Raw genomic sequence first — 23,444 nt, 5'->3', positions numbered from 1 at the left:
TTTTTCCAACAGATCCTAACTCCTATGTCAACAGTGTACTATAATCGTCTTTCACGGAAATAACAAGACGGTAAAAGTCCTATTGTTTCACATTTAAGTAGAAGTGATTTACTCAGAATATCACAATCTGGATTCCAGAACCATTGGTCAACTGAGAGCGATATTTATTCACTCTCTGACTAAATGTTGCGAGCTTTAAATAATAAAATAACTCCAGCTCGTATTCTTTGTGATTTTTCCAGGACTTTGCTTTTTTAAATCACTTAACACTCTAAGAAAACCTCGTTTTATGGAACTGACAGTTCTATGCATAACTGGTTCGAATCTTACTTAACAAACAGAAAACAGGAAGCTGTGCTGAATTATTCTGACAATTTTGGAAGGGTAGAAGTTTTTAGTGCCTGGGGAAAAATCCCAAAGACAGTGCCGCAATGTTCAGTTTTGGGTCCGCTTCTATCCCTTCAATATTAGAATAACTTTCCACTCAACATTCAGTAAGCAGAATAGGTAATTTGTTCAGAACATTCTTGTGTTAAAACAACTCCCATTAGAGTGAAAGTAACAGACCAGTCTGTTAATGAATTTTTCAAAGAATTGTGAGACGGTTCTCTGAAAATGTACTCTCCCTAAATTTCAAAAACACACACGACATTCAGTTCTGTACCACAAATAGAGTCATGCCAACAATTGATGTAGCACATGAACAGGAGTCAGCAAATAGTGTAGAATGTTCCAAATTTTTCGTTGTGCATAATGATGAAAACTTTAAGTAGAATAAACGTATTACTAAGTTTATCAAACAGTTGAGTTCAGCTACTTCTGCTCTTCGTATAATTGCTAGTCTTCAAAATAGACGAATGAACCTCCTGACATATTTTGTCTATTACGTATTTTTTTGAAGTAATTCACCACTTGCAAAGAAAATACTGATTGCACAACAGCGAACAGTAAGAATAATATGTGCTAATCTCTCGCAGCCATTTCGCTACACCACTACAATGCATACACTCGCAAATTACATTCGTCATAAACAATCCATCACAATTTGACGGGAACAGTGATCTCCATTACTATTACATTAGAGGAAAACTGAACTTTATTACCCATTATTGAAGCTGTCAGTGGCTCAGAAAGGAATTCAATACACGGGAACATAATTGTCCGATATTCTGTCGGATAACAAGAAGTGTCTAAGAGGTGGCAAAGCGACATTTAAATCCAGCCAAAAATCCGGAAAACTATTACATGGACAAATTTCTTTTTCAAAACTGCTAGATTGAAATATAAAAAATAACTGGATTTTTAAGCGTGGTTTGCATGAACTCAATGACCTAATTTAGCTTTTTAGGCTGTAATTGTGAAGAATAAATAAAAAATACACTAATACTCTTTAACAAATCACTGGAGAGCTTGGATCACATATGCCAAAATACTTAGAAAATATCCCTGAATGACATCGAAATTTGTTTGGTGGAGACCAGGCTTACCCTATAGATAAATGTTAAGTTCCAATTTTATAAATCTACTCTATAGTTAACAAGTAGGAGAATATTGTCTTTTTAATCTAATTTTCCAGTATACCAATGTATCACATGTATGTTTCCAGTATATCAATGAATCACTTTTTACAGCTGTGTGTCATACAAGGATTTCTTTCATTCCCCTTCAAATTATGTGTTATTTTTTGCGACTATCCCTGACGAACGTACATCACAAAATAAATATTGAGAGAAGGCCGGTATTTTGCGTACTAAACCGCGATTGCCATAACAACTACTGTCTGTCTGCAGGACACGTCCCGCAGCGAGCTTTCCTTGAGTAACGTTGCCGGCATCTTCTACATCTTGGTCAGTGGATTGCTGCTCGCGATGGCTGTAGCCCTGCTCGAATTCTGCTACAAATCGCACGTGGAGGCTTCCCGTGCCAAGGTGAGTGATCGTACACAAGCTGTCAGTCAAAAACCTCCGTTAGTAATTGATAGAGGAAATAAGATGCCACAAATAGTCTGCTATCATTGTGAATATTTTGCAAATAAATCGGTATTCATCGGTTAATGTATTGCTTTACCTGAAACGTCGTTTCGGCTACCGTTCTCATGAGATTTATAATGAAGAAAACATGTTTTTATATATTATCAGGCTACAAAAGAGGAAAACCAGGAAGGTTAAAATTTTTTGAAAGGTGACATACCAGAACTTCAGCTTCTAAACCAACATTCAGCGTCAATCAATAAAATTTATGTTCCATAGGGCCTGCAACGTAGTATAAGTCAGCAAGTAACATATCTACAAGGGATATCCAGACTCGCTGCTGTATGATATTAATTTTTATTTCTTTCACTTTCACTACAGATCTGTTTGGATTAAACGTATATATACGACATTGTAGATCTAAAACTGTCAAATTAATGTCACACTAAATTAATTGCTATCTTAATTAATCAAATATATATATATATATATATATATATATATATATATATATATATCACACGATAATGGTAATTTATTCGAAACATACGTATGTTTACTGAATTTGAGAGAAACAAAACTAATATAACACTGAGATGCTCTGGGCACTCCTAATAAATCAATCTATAAAATCTGCTAATGTGTTAAATCACTTTTCATTGTTGCTTTCTTTTAATCTTAATTAATATCTGATGATAACAGCAGCCGAAACGACGTTATAAATGAAGTAAATTATTAAGCGATCTGCTGGACGGTTTTATTCTCAAAATCTCCATAAGTAAGATAACTTTTAAATCTATCTTTTTTTACATTACTTAATAAATATGTGATATACATACATCGATTCTAAAAACATGTTTACCTATAAAAATTTAATAGTTTGCTTAATATACTCGGATCAAACTTATTAAAGAATCAGACGGAACATCCCAACTAATGTACACGTAACCATACTGGTCACGAAAGTAATCACTCCCCTCTCCCCTCAGTCCACTCCACCAAGGAGAATACCATAATACTGCGTAACACCGCTCCTAGACTTGATAAAAGTATCATTTCGGCAAGAACAGAGTCCCAAACTTTGTTCAGGTAGGACAAATCCGGGAGAGGTACACCACTTTTCCCTTCACTATACAATTTGTATGTTGTTAATTTTTTTTTCGACTTCTGGCAGCATGTTCGTATAAAGTGTCATACAAACTGAAGTACTGTATACACACATCAGAAAATATTTTTCATCGCCCCGGTTTGAAGATCTCCTTAACACAGACGACTGTGGATATTGTATCACAGACATAGTCCCTTTTACTGTTCAGAGATGTCACTAAACTCACCCAAAGATGTAAACAACCAAAAATGAACAGCGCCTATTAAACGGAGGGTGTCCGACAGCCGACCAGTCATTTCACCAGGATGGAGGTACACGGCTCACGTTGTCTGTAGTTCAACCATGCCTAAACGGTCAATACCGCGTTTCGATAGCGTCCGCATTGTTACTTTCTGCCAGGAAGGGCTCTCAACAAGGGAAGCATCCAGGCGTCTCGGAGTGAACCAAAGCGATGTTGTTCGGACATGGAGGAGATACAGAGAGAGAGAGAGACAGGAACTGTCGATGACATGCCTCGCTCGGGCCTCCCAAGGGCTACTATTGCAGTAGAAGACCGCTACCTACCGATTATGGCTCGGAGGAACCCTGACAGCAACGCCACCATGTTGAATAATGCTTTTCGTGCAGCCACAGGAGGTCGGGTTATGACTCAAACTGTGCGCAATAAACTGGATGATGCGCAAGTTCACTCCCGACGTCCATGGCGAGGTCCATCATTGCAACCACGACACCATGCAGCGCGGTACAGATGGGCCAAACAACATGCCGAATGGACCGCTCAGGATTGGCATCCCTTTCGCTTCACCGATGAATGTCGTATATGCCTTCAACCAGACAATCGTCGGAGACGTGTTTAGAGGCTGTCCGGTCAGGCTGAACGCCTTAAACACACTTCCAGCGGGTTCAGCAAGGTAGAGGTTCCCTGCTGTTTAGGGGTGGCATTATGTGGGGCCGATGTATGCCGCTGGTGATCATGGAAGGCGCCGTAAAGGCTGTACGATACGTGCAAGGCATTCGTCTTCGTGGACGACAATTCGCGCTCCCTTCGTGCACATCATGTGAATGACTTCCTTCAGGACAACGACATCCCTCGACAAGTGTGCCCAACATCTTCTCCAGACATGAACCCTATCGAACATGCCTGGGGTAGGTTGAAAGGGGCTGTTTATGGACGACGTGACCTAAGACTTTTTGTGTTCATTTTAAAGTACTCTGAATATTTAATAATAACAGCCATTACTAACTGCCATATTTTAACTGTAGTGCCCATGCTCTACGTCCTAACATGCGGGCTTTTTCTCACTCAGTATTCAGATTCCGTAGCCCCAGTGACCATGCCATGCAGTAAGCAGGCAAGGAGTTGATGTTTCTCTGGCTAGCTCCCAGCTTTACCGCGTTCTATTGAGTACGTTATTTCAGCTTAACTACGTAACGGAAAAGGGAAAAGTGGAACACTGTTCTGACTAGAAACGGCAAGAAATTGTTCAGATATTATAGAATATTTCAAGAAATTTCTAAGCCCTTCCCAATAACAAAACCTACTATCTAGAAGAAAAATAATATTTTTTACTCCTTCCTATATGGTGAGAGATACAATATGTACCAAAAATTGCACATCGTTATTTTGACTTATCCCACTTGCTTTTTACAGGTTGTGAATAAAACCAGTGTGACTGCAGGAATCCTGTAAAACTTGTAACTTTTGAAAAAGTTTCAAAATTTACTTCAAACGAACTACCTCTAAGCGTATCTCAAGAAACTTCAGTATTGCGTCAATTTGTCTCGAGTTTTGACGATTTAAAAGGAAGGACGTCTGAAAGCCTATATTCTTATAACTTCATGCAATTAACGTACGAATGTATTAATACACTTACACCGGTTATCTGTCACGTATTCGGGAAACTTAAATATACAGCAAGCTCCCGATTATCTGGTTTAATGTGGACTGACTTCTCGGTTGATAACCTAAAAACACGGGTAATTCAAAATGCTGAACTGCTCTTTATTGTGTTTACAAAACATGCCAGAAGTCACATTTGAAAGTCCATTGCATTAATTATTCATTACGTTCCGTAAACTGACATCTCATTTGCAAAATTACACTTACGACACACTGTATTTTGTATCATTTTCTTTCAGTTCATCTTCGGTAAACAGGAGTCCACTTGCTCCCTGACAACAGCGTTATTTAGTGTACAGCCAAAACATCCGTACAGTCATATTAATCTTGCACTGTATAGCCTAATAACAGGTCAGTGCATTTCAGTGCAGGTGTGTGCATTTCAGTGCCTTCACCGTCTCGTCTTCGCTGTCTTCCTCTAGCTAACACACTTTGTTCACTATAACGATGTCGCCCTTACCTGCTCGAATCCCAAATCGTAGATAACACTGTTTAACCAGTCGTGGATGATTTCCTCATTACCTTTTCGGAACTACAAATTTTTTTTCATAACATCGTCCATAGGAGTAACAGTACGAAATAAATCACTATTATAACTTTAAACGCCACTTTAAGCGAAGACGCGGCTATGGCTAATGATCTCTAACCTATTATTTTATAAAGTCGAAGATTACGAGTTAGTAAAGCCCCAGAAATTTGTTCTCTGATTTTGTTTTCTGTACATTTCGTCAATCTTCACAACAAATAATAGCAAGTGATTAGAATGCCCATAAATTAGAAATTGACGTTCGTGAAAATCGCTCTCTCTTACTTAATATCTGCTCGCCGTCCATTCCATCTTGATGTCATTCTTCACATAGTTTTATTCTGATGTCAATGATGCACCAGATTTCAAAATTATACCTTAGTTTTTTAGTTACTTTGTACGTTTTTTCAGTGAAACGATGCAGGCTTCGATATGAACTTTCCATGTTTATTAATGACATTTTACATGAACTTACCTGGCACAATAATACTTTTCCGGGGAAGAACATAACATCACCAATATTCTGTTGTAAAGCTATTCGAATAACTTTAATGTTAACATTTTAAGAGAAAATATTTCACTTGCAACTCAGTTTTAATTTAATATTTCCATACTTTTCAATAACAAAATTAATCCTTGTAATTATTATTCTAACAGTAACTGCCAATTTAACCATTTATATATATAGGCTCAAAATGTGCACGGTAGTTTTGAAATACATCATTTGTGTAATAATAATTTTTATATGTTAATTTTATGTTGATGAATATATGAATGCTATGTACATAGTTCCCGTATTATAAATATCAATGTAAGATTTTGATACTGGATCGTGTTGTTACGAGTGCAACCCACTGTGTTGTTTAAAGAGAATAGAGAGTGTCAGTGACCAGTTTCATCACAAATGGTAAACCGTGTGCATACTTCTGGCTTTGTTTTTATTTTTTTTCAAAAATCGACGAACTTTGCACAGACGATCAGGAAACCGGTAATCGGAATCTTGCTTTTTTATCATGTTTGTTCAGTGGTTTGCCTTATTAATGTGGGTTTGACAATGATACATTGTTAGTGATTGTGGGTGGCTGGATGCACTTCCTGACGTTTACTCCTCCCCCCCCCCCCACACACACACACACCTCCAACACTGGGACGAAATTTGTGGAGCCAATTTGTCTGCCTCTTCTGTTACTTATTTCTAAGTTGTTTAATAGAGGTGGAACACGGGTATTCACCTAGTCGGAAGTGGGATACCGAGTGGAACCTACGCGCAGGCTGTCCAGTACACCGATCATCGTCGCAAATCCGCCAGGAGTATTCGATCAGGGGCAGACGTGACTTGCTGTGTTACTAAAGAGAAACATTATTAAAGTATCGAGAAACATCGTAAGACATCGAAATTTAAGACAGTAAATATTTTCGAAAATATAACCGACTTCTACAGTTAGCCGGCACCACAAGTCTGTCACGTAACTTACCATATACCAATAAACGCAGGAGCGCCTCGTGAAAATGGAGGGAGTAACATTTGTTTACATCTGCTTTAAGTGGAGTGGATTAACTTTGAAAGCAGACATTTTAGGTTAGCTTTCACACTGATTTGCGTAAATAAGGAAGGATGCAGACACTGCTCAACACACCGTTTCAAAAGCTCGTATTTCACTTCCATTGAGAAGCAGAAATTTTAAATTTGGCTTAAAGGCGCCTACAACCTCCCTCTGTAATTGCGCAAAAGCTTGACGCCCTTTACGTCACCCTCGGGCTCGGCTACTCTTCAAAGAGCGAGGCACTGACACATGCGAAACAAAAGACACAGCTTAGAAACTTATGTGAGATGTAAGGTGTGTTTATAATCTCCCATTGGCACAAAATTTCTACACTGTTCTACTCAATGACACATATGACATGTTACACTATTGGAAGGTCGTCACAGCCCCTGTTACCTGCATTTCGCCACTTCTTTCGACGGCTCTACAATGGGGGCCAGACCCACGACACACAACATTGAAATCAGGCGGTTGTTTTATGGATGGCTGAGGGAAACGTTTGAGACACCACAGCTCATCATCGACAGGGAAATACCATAAGGGATGGATTAAAGAGCGTCAATGAAACTACCCCTTCACTTCGGCAGTTGATTTCCACGCGTTTACGGCCGAGGATGACAGTTGGCAGTGTAATGGATGACGTTCTTGGCAACATTTGACACTGCTGACGCTCTCTGAACTATTCAACCCTTGTCTAAGGAAATCACAGACCAGATCACGCACAATGGCGTTGCTGGCCCGCTATTTCTTTAGAAAAGTGTTGAATTGTTCAGGGGGTGTCAACAGTGTCAAACGTCGCCAAGAACGTCGTCCTGTTTCATTACACTGCCAACTGTCATTTTAGACCGCAAAATGCAAGCATGAAGGGAAGGTTCAAATGGTTCACATGGCTTTGAGCACTATGAGACTTAACATTTGAGGTCATCAGTCCACCAGAACTTAGAACTACAGAAACCTAACTAACCTAAGGACATGACACACATCCAAGCCCGAGGCAGGATTCGAACCTGCGACCGTAGCGATCGCGCGGTTCCAGACTGAAGCGCCTACAGCCGCTCGGCTACTCCGGGTGGCTCAAGGGAAGGGTTGTTATCCTTGATGCCCTTTATGCCACCTCCCGAAGTATAGTGTCGGTACTGAGCCGCGGTGTGTCTGAACTGCTGTTCTCAGCCACCCATAAGAAAACAGCGCTGGGTGTTGGGGTTCTGGTCCCGAGCGCAGCAGCATCGAAAGGCAGTGATGAAATACGGCTAAGAGCGAGTGTGAAGACCTTCCCATTATGTGATATGTCCACAATGGGGCTGGTAAGAATTGTGGTGAAATTTGGTGTCAAAGTGACATCCTCAACCCACCTTACCCACCACATGAGCTTCTGAGCAGTGGCCTTCCTGTTTTTTTTCTTTTCATTTTTGCATGTGTCTACACCATGCTGTTTGGAGAGTTGCAGAGCCCGATGGTGACATCACGGGACTCCACGATTTTGCACCATTATACAGGAAGGATGTAGGTATGTTTGAGTTAATTTTCAAACTCGTGCGTCGTAATGGAAGACAATTACGGGGTTTCGAAAAAAATCACCCTTTAATTACGTTGTAGAGTGTATTTCAATTTTGTCCCATTGCTTTTGGCTGCACTATTGAGCCTCTATTTACACTACTGGCCATTAAAATTGTTACACCACGAAGATGACGTGCTACAGACGCGAAATTTAACCGACAGGAAGACGATGCTGTGATATGCAAATGATTAGCTTTTCACAGCATTCACACAAGGTTGGAGCCGGTGGCAACACCTACAACGTGCTGACATGAGGAAAGTTTCCAGCCGGTTTCTCATACACAAACAGCAATTGACCGGCGTTGCCTGGTGAAACGTTGTTGTGATGCCTCGTGTAAGGAGAAGAAATGCGTACCATCACGTTTCTGACTTTGATAAAGGTCAGATTGTAGCCCACAGCGATTGCGTTTTATCGTATCGCGACATTGTTGCTCCCGTTGGTCGAGATCCAATGACTGTTAGGAGAATACTAAATCGGTGGGTTCAGGAGGGTAATACGGAACGCCGTGCTGGATCCCAACGGCCTTGTATCACTAGCAGTCGAGATGACAGGCATCTTATCCGCATGGCTGTAACGGATCGTGCAACCACGTCTCGATCCCTGAGTCAACATATGGGGGCGCTGCACCACAGACAGGAGCGCCTGCGATGGTGTACTCTACATCTACATCTACATCTATACTCCGCGAGCCACCTTACGGTGTGTGGCGGAAGGTACTTATTGTACCACTATCTGATCCCCCCTTCCCTGTTCCATTCACGAATTGTGCGTGGGAAGAACGACTGCTTGTAAGTCTCCGTATTTGCTCTAATTTCTCGGATCTTTTCGTTGTGATCATTACGCGAGATATATGTGGGCGGTAGTAATATGTTGCCCATCTCTTCCCGGAATGTGCTCTCTCGTAATTTCGATAATAAACCTCTCCGTATTGCGTAACGCCTTTCTTGAAGTGTCCGCCACTGGAGCTTGTTCAGCATCCCCGTAACGCTCTCGCGCTTACTAAATGTCCCCATGACGAATCGCGCTGCTTTTCGCTGGATCATGTCTATCTCTTCTATTAATCCAACCTGGTAAGGGTCCCATACTGATGAGCAATACTCAAGAATCAGACGAACAAGCGTTTTGTAAGCTACTTCTTTCGTCGATGAGTCACATTTTCTTAGAATTCTTCCTATGAATCTCAACCTGGCGCCTGCTTTTCCCACTATTTGTTTTATGTGATCATTTTACTTCAGATCGCTCCGGATAGTAACTCCTAAGTATTTTACGGTCGTTACCGCTTCCAATGATTTACCACCTATGGCATAATCGTACTGGAATGGATTTCTGCCCCTATGTATGCGCATTATATTACATTTATCTACGTTTAGGGAAAGCTGCCAGCTGTCGCACCATTCATTAATCCTCTGCAGGTCTTCCTGGAGTACGTACGAGTCTTCTGATGTTGCTACTTTCTTGTAGACAACCGTGTCATCTGCAAATAGCCTCACGGAGCTACCGATGTTGTCAACTAAGTCATTTATGTATATTGTAAACAATAAAGATCCTATCACGCTTCCTTGCGGTACTCCCGAAATTACCTCTACATCTGCAGATTTTGAACCGTTAAGAATGACATGTTGTGTTCTTTCTTCTAGGAAATCCTGAATCCAATCACAAACCTGGTCCGATATTCCGTAAGCTCGTATTTTTTTCACTAAACGTAAGTGCGGAACCGTATCAAATGCCTTCCTGAAGTCCAGGAATACGGCATCAATCTGCTCGCCAGTGTCTACGGCACTGTGAATTTCTTGGACAAATAGGGCGAGCTGAGTTTCACATGATCTCTGTTTGCGGAATCCATGTTGGTTATGATGAAGGAGATTTGTATTATCTAAGAACGTCATAATACGAGAACATAAAACATGTTCCATTATTCTACAACAGATTGACGTAAGCGAAATAGGCCTATAATTATTCGCATCTGATTTATGACCCTTCTTGAAAATGGGAACGACCTGCGCTTTCTTCCAGTCGCTAGGTACTTTACGTTCTTCCAGAGATCTACGATAAATTGCTGATAGAAAGGGGGCAAGTTCTTTAGCATAATCACTGTAGAATCTTACGGGTATCTCGTCTGGTCCGGATGCTTTTCCGCTACTAAGTGATAGCAGTTGTTTTTCAATTCCGATATCGTTTATTTCAATATTTTCCATTTTGGCGTCCGTGCGACGGCTGAAGTCAGGGACCGTGTTACGATTTTCCGCAGTGAAACAGTTTCGGAACACTGAATTCAGTATTTCTGCCTTTCTTCGGTCGTCCTCTGTTTCGGTGCCATCGTGGTCAACGAGTGACTGAATAGGGGATTTAGATCCGCTTACCGATTTTACATATGACCAAAACTTTTTAGGGTTCTTGTTTAGATTGTTTGCCAATGTTTTATGTTCGAATTCGTTGAATGCTTCTCTCATTGCTCTCTTTACGCTCTTTTTCGCTTCGTTCAGCTTTTCCTTATCAGCTATGATTCGACTACTCTTAAACCTATGATGAAGCTTTCTTTGTTTCCGTAGTACCTTTCGTACATGATTGTTATACCACGGTGGATCTTTCCCCTCGCTTTGGACCTTAGTCGGTACGAACTTATCTAAGGCGTACTGGACGATGTTTCTGAATTTTTTCCATTTTTGTTCCACATCCTCTTCCTCAGAAATGAACGTTTGATGGTGGTCACTCAGATATTCTGCGATTTGTGCCATATCACTTTTGTTAAGCAAATATATTTTCCTTTCTTTCTTGGCATTTCTTATTACACTTGTAGTCATTGATGCAACCACTGACTTATGATCACTGGTACCCTCTTCTACATTCACGGAGTCGAAAAGTTCCGGTCTATTTGTTGCTATGAGGTCTAAAACGTTAGCTTCACGAGTTGGTTCTCTAACTATCTGCTCGAAGTAATTCTCGGACAAGGCAGTCAGGATAATGTCACAAGAGTCTCTGTCCCTGGCTCCAGTTCTGATTGTGTGACTATCCCATTCTATACCTGGTAGATTGAAGTCTCCCCCTATTACAATAGTATGATCACGAAACTTCTTCACGACGTTCTGCAGGTTCTCTCTGAGGCGCTCAACTACTACGGTTGCTGATGCAGGTGGTCTATAGAAGCATCCGACTATCATATCTGACCCACCTTTGATACTTAACCCAGATTATTTCACATTCGCATTCGCTAATAACTTCACTGGATATTATTGAATTCTTTACTGCTATAAATACTCCTCCACCATTGGCGTTTATCCTATCCTTGCGGTATATATTCCATTCTGTGTCTAGGATTTCGTTACTGTTCACTTCCGGTTTTAACCAACTTTCCGTTCCTAATACTATATGCGCACTATTTCCTTCAATAAGCGATACTAATTCAGGAACCTTGCCCTGGATACTCCTGCAGTTTACCAATATTACGTTAACTTTTCCTGTTTTTGGTCTCTGAGGACGGACGTTCTTTATCAACGATGCTGATGTTCTCTCTGGTAAGCCGTCAGGTATTTTATCGTTTCGCCCAAGGGGGGGTCCCTCTAACCTAAAAAACCCCCGTGTGCACGCCACACGTACTCTGCTACCCTAGTAGCTGCTTCCGGTGTGTAGTGCACGCCTGACCTGTCTAGGGGGGCCCTACAGTTCTCCACCCAATAACGGAGGTCGATGAATTTGCAACCATTATAGTCGCAGAGTCGTCTGAGCCTCTGGTTTAGACCCTCCACACGGCTCCAAACCAGAGGACCGCGATCGACTCTGGGCACTATGCTGCAGATATTAAGCTCAGCTTGCACTCCGCGTGCGATGCTGGTTGTCTTCACCAAATCAGCCAGCCGCCGGAAGGAACCAAGGATGGCCTCAGAACCCAAGCGGCAGGCGTCATTCGTTCCGACATGTGCTACTATCTGCAGCCGGTCACACCCAGTGCGTTCAATAGCTGCCGGAAGGGCCTCCTCCACATTACGGACGAGACCCCCCGGCAAGCACACCGAGTGCACACTGGCATTCTTCCCCGACCTACCCGCTATTTTCCTGAGGGGCTCCATAACCCGCCTAACGTTGGAGCTCCCTATAACTAATAGGCCCGCCCTCTGTGACTGTCGGGACCTTGCCGGAGAATCGGCCACTGGCCCAACAGGCGAGGCATCCTGTGGTGGCTCGGAAACGATGTCATCACCACTAGGAAGCACCCCGTACCTGTTGGAAAGGGGTAAGGCAGCTGCCACGCGGCCAGATCCCACCTTCGCCTTTCGGCCAGGCACGCGCGAGCCCACCACTGTCCGCCATTCACCCTGGAGTGATGGCTGACCGGTAAGATGCTCACTGCCGGAAGACGCAGCGACATCAGGGGTTCCATGTGATTCCAAGGCCACCGAAGTAGGCATAGGTCTCACCACAGTTGCCCCAACGCCACTACGAGCCGACGCCTGCGCCTCGAGCTCGATGAGCCTAACAGACAAAGCCTCCACCTGCCCCCGAAGAGTGGCCAATTCTCCTTGCGTCCGCTCACAACAACCACAGTCCCTACACATGACTATGTTTACCCTACTCTATACGGTGGCAAATTCCCAAGATAATCTTCTGATGAGCTACTCTGATAATCAAGAAACACTCACTGAAATACGAGACGCGAAAACTACGCTAGGTTTTCCCAGAAAAACTATTTAAAAGCTAAGCGCAGCAAGTAAGTACAAAATAAATTTCTCTCCTAACGATCAAGAACTGTTAGTTTCTATGCAGAGCAGATAAACACAAATAGAATCCCTTCCTTAGTGGAAGGTCGTAAACAAAATGCAAAATAAACGCTTTATACAAACAGTACTCGCTGCTGCTGGTGCTCTCGCTCTGGCTGTCACAAGACAACTCAACGACGAACCTGGGTGCACGAGTGGCAAAATGTCATTTTTTCGGATGACTCCAGGTTCTGTTTACAGCAGTATGATGGTCGCATCCGTGTTTGGCGACATCGAGGTGAACGCAAATTGGAAGCGTGTATTCGTCATCGCCATACTGGCGTATCACCCGGCGTGATGGTATGGGGTGCCATTGGTTACACGTCTCGGTCACCTCTTGTTCACATTGACAGCACTTTGAACCGTGGACGTTACATTTCAGATGTGTTACGTCCCGTGCCTCTACCCTTCAATCGATCCCTATGAAACACTACATTTCAGCAGGATAATGCACGACCGCATGTTGCAGGTCCTGTACGGGCCTTTCTGGATACAGAAAATGTTCGACTGCTGCCATGGCCAGCACATTCTCCAGATCTCTCACCAACTGAAAACGTCTGGTCAATGGTGGCTCATCACAGTACGCCAGTCACTACTCTTGATGAACTGGTGTTGAAGCTGCATGGGCAGCTGTACCTGTACACGCCATCGAAGCTCTGTTTCACTCAATGCCCTGGGTGCCCTGGCGTATCAAGGCCGTTATTACGGACGGAGGTCTCACCACAGTTGCCCCAACGCCACTACGAGCCGACGCCTGCGCCTCGAGCTCGATGAGCCTAACAGACAAAGCCTCCACCTGCCCCCGAAGAGTGGGCAATGATTTCTCAGGATCTATGCACCTAAACTGCGTGAAAATGTAATCACATGGCAGTTCTAGTAATAATATAGTTCTCCAATGAACACCCGATTATCATCTGCGTTTCAAGACATGCTAGATCAACAATATTGTCGGATTGAAGTCGCAAGCATCTGGTATAAGTGTCTACTTTCGTCATATTCGTATCTCATTAGATTAGTAGCCTGGAGAGGTTATAAGAAACAAATTACCTTTACGAGATTTCTAGAATCACAAAAACCATTGTAATTAAGAGTACTCAAGGGAGTGCCGCTGTTTCGTTACCTCGGCTCGATCTTTACCGAATTAGACTGCAGACAAGGCTACAAATATCCTTACATGTTTGAAGATTTCATCAAATTTTCACCAGAAGTGAAGCATATCTAGTACTACATGCCACACTCTATTGCTAACAATTAAAATGGTATTAAGTCGGTAACAATTTTGAAAATTAACCTCAAGGAATAAACGGGTAACTATTATAAGTTGGCCATAAACTATTTTCCATCAAGAAACTCCCATAATATTTCACTGTAGAACCAGTGAGGTAACAACATCATGCGAAACAACCTGTTTCATGTTTCTAAATGTGTGATATTTATACCAGTGTTAATTGTTCATACAAGGCTAGCACGGTTTATATATAAATATTCAGTGCTCATTACATTTCTAGCAACATTACATTTATATTTACTTATATGGTTACAAAATTCTTATTAAAATGATTAATCATCTCTGTATCTTTTCAGTATTTCATCATCAGAGCACAATTTGGCAATCCCGTGTATGTTTACACATATTTCTGAGGCTTTTATTATTCAGACATGTCGACCAGTGAGCGATCAGTGCTGAAATTATGTCGCAGTTAGTTGCAAGTGTAACGTTGTATGTATTCATAGAGCGTTTCCTGTGATTATACATAGCCATATACACTATTACAAAATTGAAATGATTATAGAGGGCGTCCGTTTACTTTGACCTCCCAAAGTCACAATAAAAATAGGTGAAGAAAATGCTGTTTAGACACCAGAGTAACATTGATCAGAATGACTGCCTCTTCAGTATACTCACTCGTTACAGAGACATGTAGCAAAGTACGTCTTTCTTAAATGGTAGGCTGTATTTTTTATTCGGTAATCCGCTTCCTCTCCTCTAGCCCATTTCAGAAACGTATCATAAGCTACCATTCACATTAACATAATTTTATTAAAAACATAGAACCAAACTATCTTTGACTCTCCTGTACTACAACACAGTGTAAGGTATCCTGGGTACCGTAAACTTGTCCACGTATTGTAGGTGATGGTGAGCAAATGAAACACAAGGAAAAAGGATACCGATCATTTAGTCAACCATCTAAGTTAAAAGTCTGTAACAGAATCGAGAACAGTGGCACTCAGTAGCTTCGTCTGTGCTAATTCTACGACTGTTACACTGTCTTGGATCGAAACTTCTCCTTACCTGATTCACCACAAAAAGACGAGAAAACATCCGTCTGAAGGTGAGTTTTTGTCAGGATACCGATATCTGTGGAGCTCGTCTACCTGAGGGAAATCACGCCTACCTTCAACAGCATTAAAAGGATTGATGATGCAGTTTCTAATCAACAACTGGTGTTAATGTACACAGATTTTCGTTCAAAACTAGTACTGAAAATATGAAAACATTATTGCAATAACTGTTTTGTTAATGTACATTCTCCATAAATGAGTAGCATTTCTGCATTCTCTTCATAGGTGTCCATTGTAATCATACTAAACCTTCAGTTGAAGATGGTTAACTCTATGACTGTTGTGCATTTTCATTATGTTTCTAGTTATTTATTGTCAACTCCAGCAAGTGGACGAGTTACGTTACGGCAAACACTATAACAACGTCAACCATAGTGTTAGAGTGTAGTGGTAGATAAAATTCGTGATAACAGCAGCAATGCCGCAACCCAGTGCGAACGTTACGGCAGATGCCTGCCTGACGCCATTGTAGCAGAATATAGTCATGAATTTTACACAAACAAGTATTGTTCCCTAATTACGAATAAAACTCTCCAACAGATAAAGTATCCTATTCCTATTAGACATAATTCGTTCAAAATAAGGCTTGTACGAGATGAAAGACCTAATTGTTGCAACAAAACTGATTCATTTACAGATTCCATTATCTGATGCCTTCAGGGTGAAAGCGAGACTAACTGTTGGAGGAGGAAGAGAATTTGATAATGGAAGAGTAAGTGAAGATAGCTCTCAGAGACATGATAAATCATTAGTTATAGTACTGCCAAGATTTTATATTGTTAACATCAATTTACGCTAGTTCCTATCCCCAATGATGTCTCTTGTCTTTGGTGTGCTGTTTGGTGTAACAAGTGCTAAGCCGAATATAATGTGTAACAGTTTCTGTAAGAAGTTAAAAAAATAGCACATATCATGGCAAAAACTGAAGAGATGCTAATAAATATGTTGACCTGGCTTGAGAGACTAATGTTAAGTGAGAGCATAAATTCGCCATTTTTCCTTTAAGTTCTCTTTCTTATGGATCTTACGGTGTTCTAGCATTACGTTTCTCCTGTCTTAATGTTTATATAGAGACATGTGATTCAGTTATTTGTGTCTGCAACTCGAATAAAATTTGGGGGAAGCGCTATGGACCACAGGAAGTAGCGCTTTGGACAAATACTCTCTCTTGAAATGAGTCAGTTAATTATTTTTCATGATTTTGGTTAGCTTTAATTAATTTTTAGTGATTAATACGACAAATTTACAGTATCTGTATTAGTTCTAAAAACAGAAAAATCTCTGTCTCAAGTGTTTTATTAATAATGACGCTTTTAGCGCGGTAACCGCACCTTTGGATTCTCCGAAATTAGTAACATAGCCGTTTATACGCGAAGTTATCCAGCCAGTCAATAGAGTAGCTAAACGAAAACCAAAGTTGTCTAATATAGACAAGGGAAAGCCAGGTATGGCTAGTGAAAACGTCTAAGTTTAGGCGTAAAACTAAAACATTAATAACGAGTTGAGTCGGCTCTAGCGCGGGATTAGGAACCGTTAAAGAAACTAAAAAGAAAAAAGGCTAATATCCGGTGCGAAGATAGGTTAGCGATCTAAACCATGTATCACAGAGGTAAACAAATACTGGTGTAGACACGTATATGCTGAGGCGTGTGGGGCGCGATGCAGACTGACGTGAGAACGAAACTTACAGAAAGGCCGAGTGGCAGCGCTTACGATAAACAGAGGCTGAAATAAAGTAAATGCCGAACAGACCAATTAAAAATAATAGTATAAAATAATAATATTCGTAAAATAACTAGTGGTAACAGAGAAATGAACTATTACTGTGAACTGCCAACTATTAAAGTGCTTGTTGTACGTCATGGAAGACGTTATACACGATGTGCCTCTCTACCAACTTTCAGTTTAAATCAAGCAGAAGCAAGACTAACAAACAAATTTTCTGCAATACCTTTATGTTAGCTTTGTCAAAATGTACGTAGTTTCCTTTCTTCTTAGAAATTCTTGAGCTTGCTCCTCACTTTTGCTGCCTTTGTTTCCTACCACTATGGCTTCCTATTCGATTGTCCCATTAGCCTTTTTCCCCTCGCCTCTCTCACTATGTTTACCGTCTCTTGCCGGCCGCGGTTCTAGGCGCTCCAGTCCGGAGCTGCGCTGCTGCTCCGGTCGCAGGTTCGAATCCTGCCTCGGGCATGGATGTGTGTGATGTCCTTAGGTTAGTTAGGTTTAAGTAGTTCTAAGTTCTAGGGGACTGATGACCACAGCAGTTAAGTCCCATAGTGCTCAGAGCCATTTGAACCATTTTTTTTCTTGTCCTTTCCACTATAACCCCCCCCCCACACACACACACACACTCTCCCGCCACACCCTCTCTCTAGTCACTTAGACTGCCATTTCGATTCATATTAAGTGTTGGCAGTTCACTGTAATAATTAGTTTTCGATGTTACCACTAATTCGCCCACTTTGAAATTTTCAAGAGAATTTTTATTTCTTCCCATTATGTTTGATTGGCCCTGTTCAGCATTTACTTTATTTCAATCCCTGTTTGCTATTATTGCCGCCACTCAGCGCTTGCAGTAACTTTCGTTCCCACGCCAATCTCCTGTGTGCACAATCAATTCAGCATAGACGTTGTCTAGAGGATATTTATTTAGCACTGTGATACATGGTTCCGATCTTTAACCCATCTTTGCACCGCATATTGCCATGGTTTGCTGAGTTCCTTTTGTGGCTCATAATCCTGCGCTCATGGAGATTTTATAATTGTTGTCAACTTTGTAATTTTACAACTTGACTGAGAGGTTTTCACTTTCCATATCAGGCTTTGCCCATATTTGACATTTTTTTTTATTTTTTATTTTTTGGTTTCATGCCGTGGCTATCAAGTTTGACTAATACAGTCTACGTTACCCAAGGCAAGTGAATCTTCTTACTTCTCACCTTCAGCTTAGCTATCCTATTGATACGTGCAAGACAGCTTCACGAATAAACTGTTACATAACAACATTGTTGCTGCTTGTTCCAGAGAATCTGGAGATGCGCTAACTGCGCCATATGCGTCATTATTAATAAAACATTTGCAACATAGACTATTTCCGTTTTTGGAACACTGAACCCCTGTTGCTGGTTCAGGCCAAAATGGAGTGGAGTAATGTTATTTGTTGGTATTAGAAATATACAGCACTTGTAACTTAATGAAGTTCATGTAGACTACAGATGCAGATGCACTAATTTTCTTCACCTCTTCATCAATACTGTGGAAATATTCTGGGTCATATTTAGCAAATTATTATTTCTTATGTTGAACATACTTTTTTCAGAAATTTTAATATGTAATTCCACAACTGTGACATCATCTAACGAAGATGATCAGTACTGAGGCTTTCTGAAATGACAGTTGGATCGGAAACACGAAAGTCCATTAAAATTTTGCTGTCGACTAAATAGATTTCACAACATTACTTCATTCGTGACATTGTAATTTTTGTATGTGTTACAGCAATGGTAAATATTTGTGGATGTTAACAACAATTACAAAGTAATAATATATTCAAACATATAGTGAAGTATAGGAAAGTCAGTTAAGTTTAAATTACGAGTATAAAGATTCAGCACATTTCTACTCAGGAACGACGATCTAATTAAACTTCACTTATTGTGAATAGCAGGATGCTCAAGTCAAGCATTCAAATCAAGTTACTTTCGGGGCTTTTGATTATTATCAATGAAAACAGCAATGGAGCTAAAAACATAACAGATATCTAAGCAAACAATTTATTACTCATTAACTCATCACATTATATGTTCAACATATCTTAACAATTTTCACTGATATTGTTTCATAACATTGTATGTTCATATCTTCCTTTCCCATCGATCCATTCATCTCACATCAGTACAGCTGTAGCTGATCTAACAAATAGTTCGAATTACACTCTACCACCTTCCTTTGCATAAAGTACCTGTTCAACGCATGTACTTGATTTATGAGATTGCTGACAGACGTACCTAGCTACATTTTGTGACTTCCCATGTCTTCATAAGTGTACATTTTAATTTTTCATCATAAATGAAAAAAATGTCTGTGGTAAGGGATAATGAGACAATACAGACAACTACTGTCTCTAATCCTATTAATGGCCCATTACATGATCAGTTATAGTAATGGAATTGTAATATTATTAAGTTATATAAGGATTTTTATGCTATTCTCTGTTAACCTGTTAAAGTAATAAACTGCCTAATGTGGAAAAATTCTAAACAGTTAGGTGCTTGGAAAAAAGTATCAGTACAACTTAAATAACGCTACATTGTTCTGAAAATACTGAAATGCTGACATTAGGGATTCTATAACCACTAAAGTTATTCTAGGAATTCAAGAGAAAAAGTAAATCAATGCTGCAATGAACATTCTTCTCGTTCATACAACTTAAGATACAGATTTGTAGTTTTGAATAGTAATTTGCAGATGAAAATAAATAATTAGGATTAACAGAAAATATTAGATCTTTATTGGACTATATCACTTATTATCAAAATATCATGTACATGATATACTAATTTGGTACATGAGTGTAATATTTTATAACCAAAGTAGCTGTATTTATTTTATGAGAAAGTAAAAGCACATAGAGGCAATTCTTACTGCTATCTATGAACTCTTTACACATTTAATTTACATTTCATCATAAATTAGTACATTATCTGATTCCTTTACCACTTAGTAGTCAAAATGAATTACATTAATTCACAGGATGCAAGTTTTGGAGTCACTTAGCAACAGATACAGAATGTATCAAAGTTAGTAAGCTTAAAAACCGTGCATGTGTTAGGTGATGTCTATTGTAACACCTGAAGACAAAGAAACACCATGATTATATTGTCAAACACGGGAGGAGGATCCCATAAAATCAGACTTTCATGCTTTAAGTGAAACAACATAGACAGTTTAGAAGAAAACTCATGTTACAGAAATGATAATTCATGCAAAGTGTGGATTTTAATGATTTAATTTTAGCTTATTGTATCTCTTTATTTGGATAGATCAGTTTTGATGGAAAGCAGAAGGCAGAATGTAATGTCAGTAAAACTTAAGATACCATGGTTTTGGTCAGAATGTCCATATATATACTCCCACAATATGGCTGTAGATATAAACATGTAATATGACAACATAAGTTCAGTGAGGAGATAAGTGATCTGTGGTACAATGAAATTGTCTCTGGAGAAGCCTTAAGAGAAAAAGGAGGTTACTTTCAACACCATGCATCTCGATGGGCCAAAATATAAAACATGTTCATTGTGTTAAATGAACATGGAGGCAATGTACACAAGTTTTATGGGTCATCATATTCCAGTCATTTGGTAGACTACGGTTTATACTGCTTTGTAACATAGTATGGCTCTGATGCATGCAGAAAGGTAATTGTAAATTGGAATGTTTTGATGACACTGATCAACCACCAAAATGGAAAAAGGAAACTAACTTTCTTCTGTTTTCCTTTTCATTCTGTTATTTTTTCTGTCAATTTAAACATTTTAGAAAATTAATTACTATACAAGGTGTAGCTCCAAAGAGTCATCAGGTGCATTTTCTCTGGTGTTTCAGAAGATATTTTCAGTTTTGTTTTTGCAATGTTTAACTGGAGTCAACCCAAACAAATATTGGTCATCAGATTTTTTGTACGATGCCCAGTGTGAGTTGAGTGTGTTGTTTCATTTCCCATTATAAACAAAATTAATTTTGAAGTGTAATTTAATGTACCCTTTCGACAGAGTTGTCCTAAATTTGTCTTATGCGATATTCCTTTCATTGGTGTGTGTTAACAGGGACAGTGAAACATGAAGAAAAACTAGTACTACAGCAAAGACAGCAGTATCCTGGCCGACACTGACTGCTACCACCATGAAGCAGCGCTGCTCAGTCGTTGCTGGGGTGCCTATTATTCTTTATGATCTATTGTCTGTGTCAATACACATTGGTAAAGCAAATATGGTACATGACTAATCTTGGACAGGCTCATCAAATGCCATGAAAATTACGATTTAAAAATCATTTCGTATGTATCATGAAACAAACAGACACTTTCTGTCGACAGTGGACGTCGTATGTGAGATGTAATCAACACGATTTGTTTTTGCTGTTTTCTGCTACATGTCGCAAAAACTAAATTGCAAATGTCTTCCGAAACACCAGAGAAATTACGTCTCATGACTCAACCATAGGTGGAGCACACAGTTTTAGTGACATTTGTTATTCTCTGACACACACACACACACACACACACACACACACACACACACACACATACATATATATATATATATATATATATATATATATATATATATATATATATATATATAACCTACTTTGATTGTAAGGCTATTGGACCTATATGATTAATATGCAATTTATTGTTATGCCATTTTATGATATTCAGAATTACTTAATTTCACATCACGATTTCCTTTTTTTTTCAGTATTACACACCAGCCAATCAGATAAACTACCTTGACGATGAAGAATATCATACTAACACACATACTCAAGTCTGATGATACTTGCTAAATCGAGTAGCAGATGATCATCTCTCATTGCCTCCAGGAGCTCCATACAGTGTGGAGCTGTGTTCGATTCAACAAACAAACTTCAAGTGCACCTGAGGTACTTCAAGTACAAGCAATGTACAATGGGAATTAGTTTTTCACAGTTTTTAAAATAAAATTTAGTGTTTTTGATTGCTTGGTAACTATATTGTGCCCTTTTTGTGGGCACATAGTGGAATGTTCTCAAGATAGTGAGTTATGGTGCAAAATTAATACCTTGTGATTCTGACAGCATCTAATAGTAATTTATGAGCTGCCACAATATGGATCTCTATGAAAATGGGAAGAAAACTGCATAAACTTACTACAGAAATCATATGGTGCCACACTGCTCTCAAGCGAAAAAGCAATAAATTTCATTTCGTTTGTCGTATTCCCACTGTGACTTCTTTTGATAATATACAAGTATCATAGTGTATGAATTTACTAAAAAAATTTCAGTGTTACCAATGTTAGTGTTTTTGTCTGCATTAACATACTGTAAATCTCTGCCAGTGACTTAATAAAAATAAGCGTATCTTTTAATTCTTGGAGGAGTGATATAGCAGGTGAAGTGTAATACTATCATAAAGCTCTGTATGTTATTTTATTGTTGTCATTGTTACACTTAAGTTTTTATTGATAGTCGAATTCATAAAATGCATTTCTAAAAAAATTACATATGTGATCAGTGTTACTTATCTCCATACTTCATATTTTATAAATAATATTTACATAATGGATAGGACTGAAAGTGATATATAGCTCACAAAAGTAAACAAGTATTGGAAAAACTTTGTTAATGAAATAATTGTAATAATGTTTTACAACTGAGTCTGAACACTGGCTGTAGACTTTCCTCTCTTGAAATGTTGCACAAAAATTGTGTGAGTTCTTCTTCCTCTGAGGAATGTGGTGCAGTGCTAACACCTACATGCGTTTTTGTGTGGATGAGTAACACCTCTAAGAAATCCATCTATGACTTTAATTCCAATGCAATGTTCTTTGAAGTTTGTTAGTCTATTTCTAAGTTGAAACTAGCTGTCTTGGATAATGAAGAATATGTAAAAGGAGTACTAGAAAAATGTAGAATTATTTTGGTTTCCAGCAACAAAATTCTTCAGTATTGGTTTACTTAGGAATTTTTATTG

General features: G+C 39.6%; 1 protein-coding gene across 1 annotated transcript in view; it reads left to right on the top strand.

Moving 5' to 3' along the window:
* Positions 1–22,996, top strand: part of LOC126260569 (glutamate receptor 1-like) — a 1,252,588-nt gene extending 1,229,592 nt beyond the window's left edge. Inside the window, exons 18-20 of the mRNA XM_049957904.1 lie at positions 1,791–1,928; positions 16,341–16,415; positions 22,189–22,996. Coding sequence (XP_049813861.1) covers positions 1,791–1,928; positions 16,341–16,415; positions 22,189–22,263 — 288 coding nt within the window. The 3' untranslated portion in view covers positions 22,264–22,996. The remainder of the gene's footprint in view (positions 1–1,790; positions 1,929–16,340; positions 16,416–22,188) is intronic.
* Positions 22,997–23,444: the final 448 nt, after the last annotated feature.

Source organism: Schistocerca nitens, chromosome 5 (genome assembly GCF_023898315.1).
Source record: "Schistocerca nitens isolate TAMUIC-IGC-003100 chromosome 5, iqSchNite1.1, whole genome shotgun sequence".
NCBI lineage: Eukaryota > Metazoa > Arthropoda > Insecta > Orthoptera > Acrididae > Schistocerca > Schistocerca nitens.
Note: the sequence above shows the minus strand (reverse complement) of the source record. Positions and strands in the feature narration are given on the sequence as shown.